At 40.6% G+C, this 15,239-nt stretch overlaps 1 protein-coding gene across 1 annotated transcript; it reads right to left on the reverse strand.

Annotated features, from left to right (window-relative positions):
- Positions 1 to 6,088: 6,088 nt before the first annotated feature.
- On the reverse strand, positions 6,089 to 10,119 carry C1H9orf131 (chromosome 1 C9orf131 homolog). The gene is made up of 2 exons (XM_051965505.1): positions 9,904 to 10,119; positions 6,089 to 8,559 (listed from the first exon to the last, which is right to left on the reverse strand). The coding sequence occupies exons 1-2, from the start codon at positions 10,108 to 10,110 to the stop codon at positions 6,547 to 6,549; spliced, it is 2,220 nt and encodes a 739-aa protein (XP_051821465.1). The 5' UTR covers positions 10,111 to 10,119; the 3' UTR covers positions 6,089 to 6,546.
- Positions 10,120 to 15,239: the final 5,120 nt, after the last annotated feature.

Raw genomic sequence — 15,239 nt, forward strand, 5'->3', positions numbered from 1 at the left:
GAATGTGTAAGGAACAGTAGGATGACCAATTCGAACTGTAGAATTTGTGAAAAGGAAAAAATAGGGGGAGTCAAGTGGAAAAGGGCCTTAAATGACAAACAGATTAAGTTTGTATTTATTTAATTCATGAGGTAACAGTGAGCCACAAGAGTATGTTGAGATTAGTTAGACTTGTGCTTTAGGAAATCTCTTTGGCAATTGTCAGTATATGGATAGACTGGAGAAGGGAAAGAACTGAGATAGGGAGCCCAGTTCCTTTTTTTGTGTGGATATTTTAATTTCTCCCCTTTAAAAATAATTTTTAATACTCATTTAATAAAAAGTTTGATTTCCAAATTTTTTCTCTCCTTCCCTGCCCTCCCCTCTTCCCTGAAAAAATAAGCAATTCAATTATGCAAAACATATTACCTCAGTCATAACATAGTCTTTTCACTTTTTTGTTGTTTGCTTGCTTGTATTTTTCTTTCTCATTTTTCTTCCCTTTTGATCTGATTTTTCTTGTGCAGCATGATAAATGTGGAAATAGGTTTAGAAGAATTACACATGTTTAATTTACATTGGATTACTTGCTGTCTGGAGAAAAATTTGGAACATAAGATTTTGCAAGGGTAAATGTTGAAAATTTTCTTTGCATGTGTTTTGAAAAATAAAAAGCTATTATTATAAAAAAAAGTATCACCACATTAGTCATATTGTGAAAAAATACATAAGTCCAAAGGAAGGGAAAAAAAAAAAAACCTTTCCTGTATGTAAAAATACAGAAAGTGAAAAATAGTATGCTTCTATCCACACTCAGACCCCACCTGTCCTTTCTCTGGAAGCAGATAGCATTTTTCTTCTGGAGTCCTTTAGAATTGTTTTGAATCATTTTATTGTTGAGAATAGTTAAATCATTCACAGTTGATTATCATATGATATTGCTGTTACTATGTTTTCCTGGTTCTGCTCAATTTATTTTGGATCAGTTCATATAGGTCTTTCCTATTCCTCTGAAATTCATCTGCTCATCATTTTTTTTATTTATTTTAAAATACTATTTTATTTTTCCAAATACATGCAAAGGTAGTTTTCAACATGCACTTTTGCAAAACCTTGTGTTCCAAATTTTTCTCTAGCTCTTCTCCCCACCCCCACTCCCCTAGATTGCAAGTAATCCAAATGTATTTTAAACGTGTGCAATTCTTCTAAATATATTTCCATATTAGTCATGCTATGCAATAAAAATCAAGTCAAAAAGGGAAAAATGAGAAAAAAAACAAGCAAACAACAATAACAAGAAGGTGAAAATATTATGCTTTTATCCACATTGTCTTCATAGTTCTCTCCCGTTGCAGATGGTACTTTCCATTACAAATCTATTGGAATTGCCTTGAATCACCTCCTTATTGGAAAGAGCTAAATTCATCACAGTTGATCATCACATAATCTTGCTGTTTCAATGATTCTGCTCTTAGCATCAGTTCATGTAAATCTTTCCAGGCTTTTTTGAAATCAGCCTGCTCATTATATCTTATTGCACAGTACTGTTACATTATAATCATTTACCACAACTTGTTCATGCATTCCTCAATTGATGGGCATCCTATCAATTTCAAATTCCTTGCTATCACAAAAAAAGAGCTATTATATTTTTGTACAAATAAATCCTTCTACCTGCCATCTAGGGGAGGGGGTGGGGGAAAGGAGGGGATAATTTGGAACAGAAGGCTTTGTGAGGGTCGATGCTGAAAAATTATCCATGCATATGTTTTGTAAACAAAAAGCTTTAATAAAAAAAAAAAAGAAAAGAAAAATACAAATAAGTCCTTTCCATTTCTTTCTGGGACACAGAGTAGTTCGATCTAAAGATAAATGGTTTTATAGCCCTTTAGACATAGTTCAAATTACTGTCCAGAATGATTGAATCAGTTCACAATTCCACCAACAGTGCATTAGTAAGAGAGCTCAATTTTTAGCCTTTGTTATGTCACAGACCCTTTTGGTAATCTGATAAAGATTATAAACTCCTTGAAATAACATTTGTCAATGCATAAAGTATATGAGATCACAAAGAAAACTAATCATATTAAAGTACACTTATCAAAACATTTTAAAAAGAATTTACAGTCCCCAAGTTAAGAATGCATAAATTATGTTATTTCAATATTTTAGGCCAAGATAATAAGGAACTGAATTAGTGGAGAAAGGGGGACAGCTATGTAGATAAGGACTCTCTAATTTGGGGTTACTCACAATGCAATTCTATGACTGAATCACATCTCCCTTCTCTGGCTGGAAGGTTAGATTCTGGGAATCACATTACTAAGACAGTGAGCTTTCCTTCCAACACCTCTCCCCCTCCCTTAAAAGGCTAGCATTCAGGAACATCACGGATGACCTCCTTCTTGGGCCAAGTGGATATGCACTTGTCTGCTTCTTTCATGGGCTTCCGAAAGAAATCTAACCATACCCTAGCTGTTGCCGTCTTGTAGGCTGAGAAAGTCCATTCCCAGGCTCTTTCTTGGCAGGCCACGGAGCTGAGCTCATCCACTTCACCTGCCCAAAGTGGTCATTACCAGTTTCTAAAGGGGAGGAGGCAGGATGTTCTCAGGCTCCCTCCTCATTTCCACCCTGCCCTAGTCCTCCCCCAGACTACTAGGCACCAATCTGTTCTCTGAAAAGAATAGGGAAAAAAAGCAAAAGGATCTAGTAGCAACTCTTACTTTCCTTTAAAAGCCAGCTCAAGGGGGATTTCTTTTTATTTTTTTATTTTTATTATTATTATAGCTTTTTATTGACAAAACATATGCATGGATAATTGATCCTTGCATAATCTTCTGTTCCAACTTTTCCCCTGATTCCCCCCACCACCTCCCCTATCTGACAGGTAGTCCATACATTAAATAAATTAAAATATATGTTAAATCCAATATATGCATACATATTTATACAGTTATTTGCTGCACAAGAAAAATCAGATATAGAAAGAAAGAAAAAAAACCCGAGGAGAACAAAAATTCAGGCAAACAATAACAGAAAGAGTGGAAATGCAATGTTGTGGCCCACATTTGATTCTCACAATCCTCTCTCTGGGTGTAGATGGCTCTCCTCATTACTGAACAATTGAAACTGGTTTGGATCATCTCGTTGTTGACCACATCCATCAGAGTTGATGTTTGTTTAATCTTGTTGCTGTATACAATGATCTTCTAGTCCTGCTCATTTCACTCAGCATCAGTTCATGTAAATCTCTCCAGACCTTTCTGAAATCATCCTGCTGGTCACTTCTTATAGAATAATAATGTTCCATAGCATTCATGTACCATAACTTACCCAGCCATTCTCCAACTGATGGGGCATCCACTCAGTTTCCAGTTTTTAGCCACTACAAAGAGGGCTGCCACAAACATTTTGTACGTGTAGGTCCCTTTCCTCAAGGGGGATTTCTTACAAGAGAACCTTTCTCCTGAATCCCAGCTAGCCAACCACTTGGGAAATAACTTCAATAATCACCAAATGCTTCACGAGTTGCCTGTTGTTTTTTTTTTTTAAACAAGGTATCAAAACACAAATCCAGGATACTTGTTTTCAAATTAGGATGAAGGTTTACTCACATTAATGTGGGGACAGGGGATCACTCTTTACCTCTCCCCATCATCAACTTTCCTTATCAAGACATGTAGGAAGGATGGGAACAGGTAATAAAGCGGGAATATAAAAAAACAAACAAACAAACAGCACTGGGCTATAAGAATATTATCAGGATGAGCAGGTTGATGTCCTGGAAAACTTACACGAACCAGTACTGAGTGAAATGAGCAGAACCAAGAGAACATTGTACACAGCAACAGCAAGATTATGTGATTGATCAACTGTGATAGACTTGACTCTTCTCAGCAATACAGTGGTCCAAGACAATGTCAATACACTTGGAATAGAACAAGCCCTCTGAATCCAAAGATAGAACTATGGAGACTGAATGTAGATCAAAGCATGGTATTTTCACCTTTTTTTTTGTTTGCTTTTTTTTTCCTTTTTCATGTTTTTTTTCTTTTGATATGATTTTTCTTTGCACCATATGATGAATATGGAAGTATGTTTACAATAATTGCATATGTTTAACTTATGTTGGATTGCTTGCTTTCTATGGGAGAGGAATGAGGAGGAGAGAGGGAGAAAAATTTGGAACACAGGGTTTTGCAAAGGTAAATATTGAAAGCTATCTTTGCATGTATTAGGAAAAATAAAAAGCTATTTAAAAAGAAAAAAAAGAATATTGTCAGGAGTCCTTAAATTCAAAAACAGTTAAGAACAATGAATGGATCTTGGAATTCAAGAAAGGAACCCAGGGGCCCTGACTTGTGATCTCACAGTTCTCAGTCAGGCTTTGGAAGGGAGGGCATGAGGGCAGGAACAGAAAAGAAAGGGACAAAATTTTTAATAGTTGGGCCAGGAGAGAAGTCATCAGAGAAGATATGGGGAATGACTTCCTTCAGGATTTTAGCTATATTGAGGAAAAGAACAGTAAAGAAAGAATGGAACCACTGCTCAGGGTGGATGTGATGGCAACAGAAGGAAAGCAGCATTGTTCAACTCAGCTTGCTTTTTTTTTTTTTTTTTTTTAAGCAATCAGAGTTGTGACTTGCTCAGGGTCACACAGCTAGAAAGTGTTTGGGCTGAATTTGAACTCAAGACTTCCTGACTCCAAAGCCAATACTCTGGCTGCCCTCATGTTTTTTTAAAATTCAAAACTTTTCTGTAAAACTCATGTGAAAGAAATATAAACCTCCCATTTTAATTAAAAAAAAAAAACCTTCAAGTTTAGACACAATCAGTTCTCTGGGTATGGATAGGATTTTTTTTTTTTATCATAAATCCTTCGGAGTTGTCATGGATGATTGTACTGCTGAAAATAGCAGTCATTGTGGATTGTGGGTCATTATACAACATTGCTATTACTTTGTATACAGTAAATTTCACTTTGCTTGAGTTCATGGAGGATTTCCCTGGTTTTTTTTTTTTTCTTTTCTGAAAGCATCCTGCTCATCATTTCCCATGGAACAATAATATTCCTTGACAATCACACCGCAGTTTATTCATTCATTCCCCAATTGATGGGCATCCCTCAATTTCCAATTCTTTGTCCTGAGAAGGGAGCTGCTACAAATGTTTGTACAGATGGTCCTTTTCCTTTTTTTCTCTTTTTAAAATTTCTTTTGGTATTCATGCTTTGTAGTGGTATGTGCCTATGCTTTTGAACCAGGGGAACAACATGGCAAAGACCACTTAGATTTACTTTGATCAGTATGATCACTAACCATGTTTCCAAAGGTCTAATGATGCTATTCACCTCCTGACAGAGATGTGAAAAGAAAGGAATAAGCATTTGCATAGCACCTATTGTGTGCCAGCAAATTATCCCATTTGATCTGTACAACCATCCTGAAAAATAGTTATCCCCATTTTCTAGTTGAGAAAACTGAGGCAGTCGGAGATGACTTGTTTAAGTCACAGAGCTAGTAAATGTGGGTGGCTGGATTTGAACTCTGGTCTTCCACTATGAATTATACCACCTAGCTGCCTGATGGAGAATGAGACATTTTGGGACATGACTAAAGTGATAATTTGTTTTGACTATTTGTTGCAAAGATTTTTTGTTTTTTTTTTTAATGGTGCTGGAAAGATTAGGGGGGACGAAAATGATAATCGAAAAAAAATTCAAAATTTCAAAATAATTCTTAAATCTGTATTTGTATTCTGAGCCAAGGAAAACGATTTTAATGGAAAGGCCAGCAGGGAGTGCATCTTTTCTCTCCCACTCGGTTCCCCAGAGTCAGCTTAGAAAGCAGCAGTCCAGTTAGAGACTGGACTCCGTCTCTTTGTTGGGCTGTCGGATGCAGGGCCTGGCCAGCCTTGGATCTTGGGCTGCCTGCAGGCTCTCCACCGACTGAGTTCTTGGGCTGTAACTCAGGCTGTTCAGAAGCCCTCCCAGAAACTTCTGCAGGCCTCTCTTGGCGGGGCCGCAGCTCTCCCTGAGGGGACCCCGGCCCCCCTGGGAGCGGCTCCACAGGTGTCGAGAGCCGGAGCTGTCCCCGCCCCCCGCTCCCTGCCCCTTGGAAGGGTCCTGGGCGGGCAGAGCTTGGGAGGTCTCCGGTTTAGGAGGGGAAGCGGCCTGACAGGGATTCCTTCTCCCCCGCTGGGGGGGTACCAGGGACCTTCTCACAGGCTGCCGGCTGGTAGGCTTCTTGCTGCCCGAGGCCTGACTCTTTCCCCAGCCCGCATCTCCTCCTCCCTGGTCTCCGGCCTTGGATTTCCTGGAGTGTTCCCTCTTGCGGCTCAGGACTGCGGCCTTCGCGTGGCTCTTGCCCGGGGCCGGGGGCCCTGGCTTCTCAGAGCCCCCCACTCTTGCCCTCCTGGGGGCACATGGCATTTTGGCAGCTGCCAGGCTCTTATCGGGCTGACTCAGGGGCTGGGGCTCTGCGATCTCGGGGGCCTGGAGGTTGGGAATTTGGGGAGCTGCCAAAGGGACTTCTCTGCCCTCCCTGGCAGGGTCTTGCCCATCTCTAGCTAGCTCCTGCAGCTGTGGCTGATGGGTAGCAGCAGGTTGGCAGCGCAGGCGCTGAACTTCTTGAGACATAGCCTTCTTTGCTTGGACGTGGGCACAGTTGGGTGGGGTTCCCACAGTCCCTTGGTAGGTTGGGTTGGGGGGTGGGATCTGATAAGTTGGGGGCACAGCTCTTGTTGAATAGGAGTCCTAGGGAAAAATAGGCCCGGGAATGGGGGGCTGGAAGCTAGGGAATGGGGGTCAAGGTTGTACTGGTGCTTCTTAAACTGGGTTCTGGGTTCTTTGTTCCAGGCACAGCCTTCAGCTCCAAGGCCCGGGGCCCTCTGGGTGGGGAGAGGTGTCTCTCCGATTGCTCCCTCCTCCTGGGACATCCTGGACACTGAGAGGGTCTCTGGTGGGTGGTGCTCATCCTCTCCAGTGTCAGAGGGGGGCCATATCTGGGATGGAGGCTCCAGGGGCGGGGTGTCGTGCCCCCATCCTGGGGGCTCTGATGCAGCCAAGGGGACAGGGACTTCCTTAGAGTTTGCTTCTTCAGCCTGGGAGAACGCAGGCAGGCCTGGGGTCCAAGGAGGCTGGGTCTGCATTATATCCCAGCTCGGGGCTGTCCCTTTGGGGACCGGAATAGAGCTGGCTCCTTGCAGCTCAGTCTGGGAGCCCATGGTAAGCCCCGGGGCCGGAGGCCCAGCAGGCCTGTTGTGCCATGGGACCTCAGGTACATGAAGAATCATGGGAGTGGTGACTCTGGGACTCTCTGTCAGGTCGGTTCCTTGCGGGCTGAGACATGAAGTCCCAGTTGTCCAGGGGGCGTTGCTTTGCTGGGTGTTATGGCACGGGGCTTTGGGCCCAGGCAGGGTCATGGGGGCCGTCTCACTGGAGGTTCCCGTGAGACCGCATCTTTGGGGACTCAGCAGATGTGGTGGGGATGCACTGAGGAGTGGTTCAGGGTCCTGGGGAAGCTGGGTCTGCCATTGGTCTTCCAGTAGGGCCTCAGAGACTGTTACTTTGAGGTCTTCCATTGGACCATTTACTCCTTGTGTTTCAGGAAAGGGGACTGAGATTGAGCTGGGGGTCTGGGCTAGGGATTCGGGGAGCCAAACTAATTCACTCTGTTGCATGTCCTGGGACCCAGGAACCTCATATTCCTCTGAAGCCATCACTTTTGTGACTTCCATGAAGTCAATTTCTTGGGGGTCCCCTGGGGAACGTGGAGGAGAAAATAAAGGTAGCAATGGATCTAGGATTGGCTCCTGGGACTCAGAAGTGCCCCATGGGATTTGGGGGTCATTTGGGAGCTCAGGAAATGCCATTTCTGCAACCTCACAATTTTTGGGCAAGACAGGGAAGGGAGAGATTGAGGGCAGGTATGGGGGAGGAAGGGACACTGTTTTAACTAATAGGTTGGGTAGGGGGAGGTAAGAAAGCTCATTGAAAAAGATAAGAGGCATGTCTGAAAATGGCTGTTGGTTAGTAGCCCCCATGGGGAAGGTGCAACCAGACTTAGAGAAAGTGCTTCCCAAAGACTCACTGTGAAGAGAAGGGAGACCCCAGAAGAGCTGAATGCTTCCCTTTGCCTTGGCACTTGATAGGGGATCGAGGGAGGAGGGAAGATGGATCAGGCCAGCGGGTTTGGGGAGGTAATAAGAGTTGGGCCCCGGGTCTGGTGTCACTGTTCGGACTGGGAATCCTTCAGAACCTCCAAAAGGCTGGTATGTCCCACCAGGACCCCAGAATGAGGGGTACAGACTCCCCACATTTTCATTTGGCGTCCCTAAGGTCTCTGTTTGGAAGAAAGGGGTCTTCGGCTCAGCTTCCATTTTGTTAGGGTGGAAACACCACCAAGGGTCTAGCCTCGTTTGTCTTAACAAATCCTCTTCTTTCTCCTCTTCATCCTCCTGCTCCTCCTCTTCCTCTTCCTCTTTCTCCTTACGGAACAGAAGTCTTTTCCAGCTCTGAGGCTTCCAACTTTGGGCTTTCTCTAGGAAGTTATGGGCGATAAGGAATAGAAATGGAAGGACCTGTAGGGCACAGGGAGAAGGGAATAGCATGAGAACTGAAGGCCTGGCTGGGGGTGGAAAGCAGTGGAAAGTACTTCTTCTGCCCCGTGTCTGGGGGTGGGACTCAGTGGTCACTCACACAGTCCTTCCATGTGTCAATGGTTATTTGACCTGCCCAGTACCCAGAAATCTGATCTCGTTTTCTCTGCATTGTGTCTGATGGTCGGTCACTTTGCCTTACTACTAGTCTATGGCAATCACCCTAGAAGCTCCATGTCAGGGGATCATTTGTCTTTCCCTGTATTTAGAAGCCATTAGTCCCACACTCTTTCCTGTGTGTCTGGGGAAGGGATCAATGATCATCCTGATGTCCAGAAGTCAATAATCTCTCACTGTCCTGTGTCTGGGAGAAGTGAGCAGTTTATCACTTTGTCCTATATTATTTTGCAATCAGTGGTCACTCTGCCTTATCTCCCTGGGTTAGTGGAGGTCACTCATTCTGCCTCACGTCCAGAAGCCAATGACTTCTCATTCTACCTTTCATCTGTGGGTCAGTGATCATTCACTTTGCTCCTAGGTTGGAGGGTCAGTGGTCACTCAGTCTCTGAGATCCAGGGAAGGCAGAATCACCAGGATCTGAGAGTTGGAAGCCGTCGTTATCAGGAATCTTCCTCATGTCAAGTCTGAATGGACTTTTCTGAGATTTCTACACTTGGTTGCTAGTTCTATCTTTGGGAATGCGGCGGAGTTAAGTCCATCGCTCTTCCAGATGATGGTAATTAGACTTATTACATAAAGACGGATATCATCTCCCTCTCAACCTTCTCTTCTTTAAGCTCAATACTCCCTTTTGAGGATCCTTAGATGACATGATCTTAACAAGATGCTTCACTGTCCTAGTTGTCCAGCTTAGGAGCATCAAATAATCTCATTTTATAGATGAGGAAACTGAGGTCCAAAGAATGTAAATGATTTGTCCAAATCACATAGATAATAAGCAATTGAACTGAGATTCAATCTCAGGTCTTCTAACTTCAAATTTAGAGGTCACCCCTTCTGCACACTACTCTGCTGACTCCCTCTTCAATGTCTTTCCTAGAACGTGGGGTCCTGAACAGCACTTGCCTTGTCCCTGGCCTAGGAATCACTGGTGGCTCACCCTACCATATTCGGTGCTCAGTGACCACTCATCTTTTCTGTTAGGGGCATCAATGATTATTTACCTTGACTTACATCCAAGAGGTTAGTGGTCACTTGCCTTGCTTTATATCCAATAGAAAATAGTCATTCCCCCTGCCCTGTGTCATGTGGGTGGCAGTAATCCATTTTGTCCTGTGTCTGGGGAAGGGGACAGCAGTCACTCACTGGGTTTTGACTCCCATCCCTCTTGGTTGGGAGCCATTGGTGATACTTTCTCCGAAAATGCCAAATCAGGAACAGCAAAAGGATCAGCAGGTTCCCAGGACTCTGGGGGCAACTGCAGCCACACTGGGAGCACCCCAGCGGCAGCAGAGCTTCCTTTATTTCTCCCCAGATCAGGCCAAGTTGGGCCTTGACTGTGAGCATTCTCATCTAGTCCAGCTTCCCCAGGAAGCCCCTGGAAACAGCAACAGATTCCACTGATGTCATAGACCCTATAGAATCAAGGAATGTCTCCCAAGGACTCTGCTTGAGTGTCTCCTTTCTCTAATCTGGCTTTCAGACAGCCTTTCTGAAATGTTTCTAATGTTTCTGTTACTCTCTTATTAAAAAGTAAAAAAAAACAAAAACAAAACCCAAAACTTTCAGGGGTTCTTTATTAGTTTTTTTAACATTAAAATAGATTTTTATATCATTTAAAAAATAGTACATTTGAGTGCAACTAGACTTCAGCGGTCCTCAAATTTTTTAAATAGGGGGCCAGTTCACTGTCCCTCAGACTGTTGGAGGGCGGGACTATAGTAAAAACAAAAACTTTGTTTTGTGGGCCTTTAAATAAAGAAACTATTTCTGGGTAGCCCTGGGTAAGGGGGATAATCATCCTTAGCTGCCACAGGGACCCCTAATTCATGGTGCAGTGAATAAAATATCCTGGAGTCAGAAGAATCTGAGTTCAAATCTGGCCTCAGATACTTTTTTTTTTAATTTCTGATCCTGTAGCTTTTATTTTTTTAAAAAACTTAATTTCTTTTTAAAATAATATAATAAAATAAAAAGCTATAATAATAAAAAATAATATAATATAATAGTATTTTATTCATTTTTGCAAGACTTTGTGTTCCCTCCTTCCCTTATCTCTCCCTTCTCCAAGACAGCAAGTTAAATCTAAGTTAAATATGTGCAATCCATTTAAACATATTTCCATATTTGTCATGTTATGCAAGAAAACTCCCTATAGGGGTAACTATGTGGTTCAGTGGTTAGAGCACCTGAAGTCAAGAGGACCTGAGTTCAAATCAGGTCTCAGACACTTAACACTTCCTAGCTGTGTGACCCTGGGCAAGTCACTTAACCCTAATTGCCTCAGCAAGAAAAAAGAAAACTCCCTATTACTTTTAAGCAGCACAGATATATCTTAGCTGCAATTACAGATTTTGGAGTCAGAGAACCTAGATTTGAATCTTGCATCTACTACTTATTCCCATATGACCTTGCTTGACCTTAGATAGGGTACTAGGTGATGAAATGGATAAGGCACCTGAGGAAGACTCATGTTTCTGAGTTCAAATATGGCCTCAGACACTTAGTAGCTATGTTAACCTGGGCAAGTCACTCAACTCTGTTGGCCACAGTTTCTTCATCTATAAATGAGTAGAGAAGGAAACGGCAAACTGTTTCAGTATCTCTGCCAAGAAAACCCCACATGAGCTCATGAAGAGTCAGACAGGACTCAACAACATGACTTTGGAAAGGTCCTTGACCATTTCGAGCCTCACTTTCTCATTTATGTAGTAATTTAAAAGGTTCAAGAGACATTGTTTCTGGGCAATACTAATTTTATTAATAAGGCCAGTGTATTTATTAATAAAAAGATGATCATTTGACCATCTCTCTTAGACCAAAATCAATCATGACGATGGACTCATAGTTTATATACCCTTGGAAGATTTCCAGGGTGGGAATCAATCCTAATTGGTTAATAGCTAATGAAAGAGATGATAGGAAAAGATAATGATAAATGTTAGAGGGGATGTGAGAAAACTGGGCACTGATGCATTGTTGGTGGAGTTGTGAAATCATCCAACCATTTTGGAGAACAATTTGGAACTATGCCCAAAGGGCTATCAAACCCTAGTATACCCTTTGATCCAGCAGTGTCAGTACTGGGTCTGAATCTCAAAGAGATCATAAAAGAGGAAAAAGGACCCACTTGTGCAAAAATGTTTGTAGTAGTTCTTTTTGTAGTAGCAAAGAATTGGAAAATGAGTATTGGGGAATGGTGGAATAAGTTATAGTATGTGAAAGCAATGGAGTATCATTCTTCTATAAAAAATGATGAACAGGCTGTTTTAGAAAAACCTGGACAGATTTACATGAACTGATGCTAATGAGGCAAGCAGAATCAGAAGAACATTGGACACAACAACAGCAAGCTGTGCAATGATCAATTATGATAGACTTTGTTCTTCTCAATAATCCAGTCCAAGGCAATCTTAATAAATGTTAAATGGAAAACACCATCTGCATCAAGAGAGAGAACTATAAAGAGTGAGTGTGACTTTAATATATTTAACATGTATTGGTCAACCTGCCATCTGAGGGAGGGGATGGGGAGAAGGAGGGGAAAAGTTGGAAGAAAAGGATTTGCAACTGTCAATGCTGAAAATTACCTATGCATATATCATGTAAATAAAAAGCTATAATAATAATAATAAAAAAGACTGGGTGTGGATCAACACACATTATTTCCCTTTTTTCCTTCTCTTTTTCTTTCTCATGGTTTTTCCCTTTTGTCCTAATGTTTCTCTCCCAACCTGACTCATATGGAAATATGTAAAAAATGAATGTACATGGCCAACCTAAAAAAAAATTAATGAGAGAATTAGTATTACAATGAGAGTCTAAGAGTGACATCATGTCATCCTTGGACGGAGAGGCTATCTCTATACCCAGAGCATCTCCAGTCTTGGACAAGTTAGGTCTATCTCCAGTCAAGTTTGATTGCATGGAATTCACCTTGGACTTCAATTTAGATTCTTTGTAAGGTTGGGTGAAGTTGGATAGAGGAAGTTAGCTGAAACTTTGAAGAATGAGGTCTTGGAATAAGATAGAAAAAGGGGGAACTATGAATCTCTCCAAATCATTACTTATTAGTAATCATTTCTCTCATCTATAAGATAAAAGAGTTAAAAGAGATAACCTCTTTTATCTCTATATTTCTGATCCTATTTAAGGTTTGATATATATTCTAAACTGTAATGTGAATGTATTCTCCTTTGGGGTTTCTCAAAGTTAGGAAAGAGATAAACTTAATGAGATGTGGGAACATAAAAAGTCAAATTGTGAAAAAAATTATAAAATATTATAATAACTTTTAATCTGGGTCCATGAGTTTTGGGATTTTTTTCTATTTGTAAGAGTAATTATGAATATTCATTTATTCCACATATATACACAAATTCTGTTCTTAAAAAGAAACCAGGCATTTTAGAGTAGAAAGCTGTAAGTACAAACCTTTAGAGCATTTGTACACATAATTGCTAAACATTTTAAATTGAATGCCCTCTCTGCTTTAAAAAACAAACAAATAAACCCTAAAATGCCTCTAAATTTTAATAACTTATTTATAAATTATATAGCAATATGATTATTTAAAAATACAGGCTATTTTGTCTAAATACAAATTGATCTGTTAAAGTACAAAATCATTATCATAAATATATATCTATAAAATTCTTCCTAAGGTAGTGATAGGCAAGGATGCTAGTTGAGGATTTCTGAGATATACCTCCCAAAATGATCCAAGACACAAAATTCACGCCAATGTGAACATGCAAGTTCTAGAATCTATGTGTTTAACTTCCTTCAAGATTCTGAGATTTTAAAAATATTTTAATAATTGCATTTCAATATAATTGGTTTCTTTTGTATTCCCATGTATTTTGTTTTTTGCATTAAAAACGTTATTCTGAGAAGGTTCATAAGCTTTAGCAGACTGGCAAGTTGGATTGCATGGAATTCACCTTGGACTTCAATTTTAGCTTTAGCAGATGGTCCATAACACAAAGGGGTTAAGAATAACTCCTCTAGTGAAAACTATATTTAGGAAATCTTACTAAATACAGGATTAGTTCTTTATAAGTGGGGTTTTTTTGGTCGTTGTTTTCAATCTTCTTGACACCTTTAAAAGTTTTTTTTTCCTTGGCAAAGATACTAGTGAGATTTACCATTTCCTGCTCCAGCTCATTTTACAGATGAAGAAACAGAGGCAAAGAGGATTAAATTAGTAACTTGCCCAGAGAGACCCAGCTAGTAAGTGTCCGAGACCAAATATGAACTCAGAAAGAGTCTAACTAGCTATTAGATCCTGAGGAAATCACTTAACTTTGTCTCAGGCAGACATTATCATGAAGATAATAATAGCATGCACCAACCAGTGTTGTGAGGATGAAATGATATATAATATTTGTAAAGGGCCTTTACAAACCATAAAGTTCTGTAGAAATTTTAGCTATTCTTCTTTTTCTTTTAATTTTCTTTTTCTTTTTGCAAGGCATTTGGGGTTAAATGACTTGCCTAGGATTACACTTCTAGTATTAAGGGCCTGAGACCATACTTGAACTCAGGTTCTCCTGATGATTCACTGCCCCATCTAACTTCCATGTAGCTATTATTCTTGTATCTTAGCGTATATGTTAACATTAGCAATAGGCAATAAGCATGAAGTTAAAGGTCTAAAAAATTCAACTAAGTATTAGACCTTTCTTCAAATTTCATTTATTTGTAAACTTGAGGTCCTCGTTCTGTCTTTATCTTGGCAAGAGCAGTTTCTGTATGTTTTATCTTCTCTGTTGTGTCCCTGTTCCCTGCTACTCATCATGCTGCCAGTTTTGTGCAATCTGTGGTTTTTCTCCTAGCACACATATGCATTGTGATTGACACACAAAAACCTCTTAATAGATGCTTGCAGGTGGATTGCTTCTCTCTATTGGAGTTTTGTTCCTGTATCATTGTCTGTAACTGATTCAGTTGCTCCTCAGTGGAAGGGGTTCTCCATAGGGATGGCAGCTTAGCATCCCTTTGTCTTCTCATTGTCTGTATGTTGGGTCATTTTAGGAGATTTATTCCTGAATTTTTATATGAATCCCAGGCATCTATCATGAACAAGGAGGGAGGAACTTAGGTGTAAGTTTGTTATATTATGTTGACAAATAATAGATATTTTTAAAAAACAACAACAAATCTCTCTCTAGATCCCTAGGGGAAGCCTCATTTAGCCTCAAAGACTAGATCTACCTTCCCTCCTCTCCCCTGATACAGGACTTCATTCTAGGTGCTTTCCTCTTTTATCTCTAGAATCTCAACTTCCCCTATTTTCTGATTCTTTTCCCTCTGACAAAAAAACATTTTTAAGCATCTATATCTCGAAAAAAATTAATTAGAAAAAAACACAGAATATATATATATAATGACTGCAACAACGTAAATAAAAAGACCACACATACATAAAAATACAAAAGAAAATCAAAAGCAAATGTTGCAAAACTATAAAGAACAAGCTT

The sequence above is a fragment of the Antechinus flavipes genome, chromosome 1, assembly GCF_016432865.1.
Source record: "Antechinus flavipes isolate AdamAnt ecotype Samford, QLD, Australia chromosome 1, AdamAnt_v2, whole genome shotgun sequence".
Classification (NCBI taxonomy): Eukaryota; Metazoa; Chordata; class Mammalia; order Dasyuromorphia; family Dasyuridae; genus Antechinus; species Antechinus flavipes.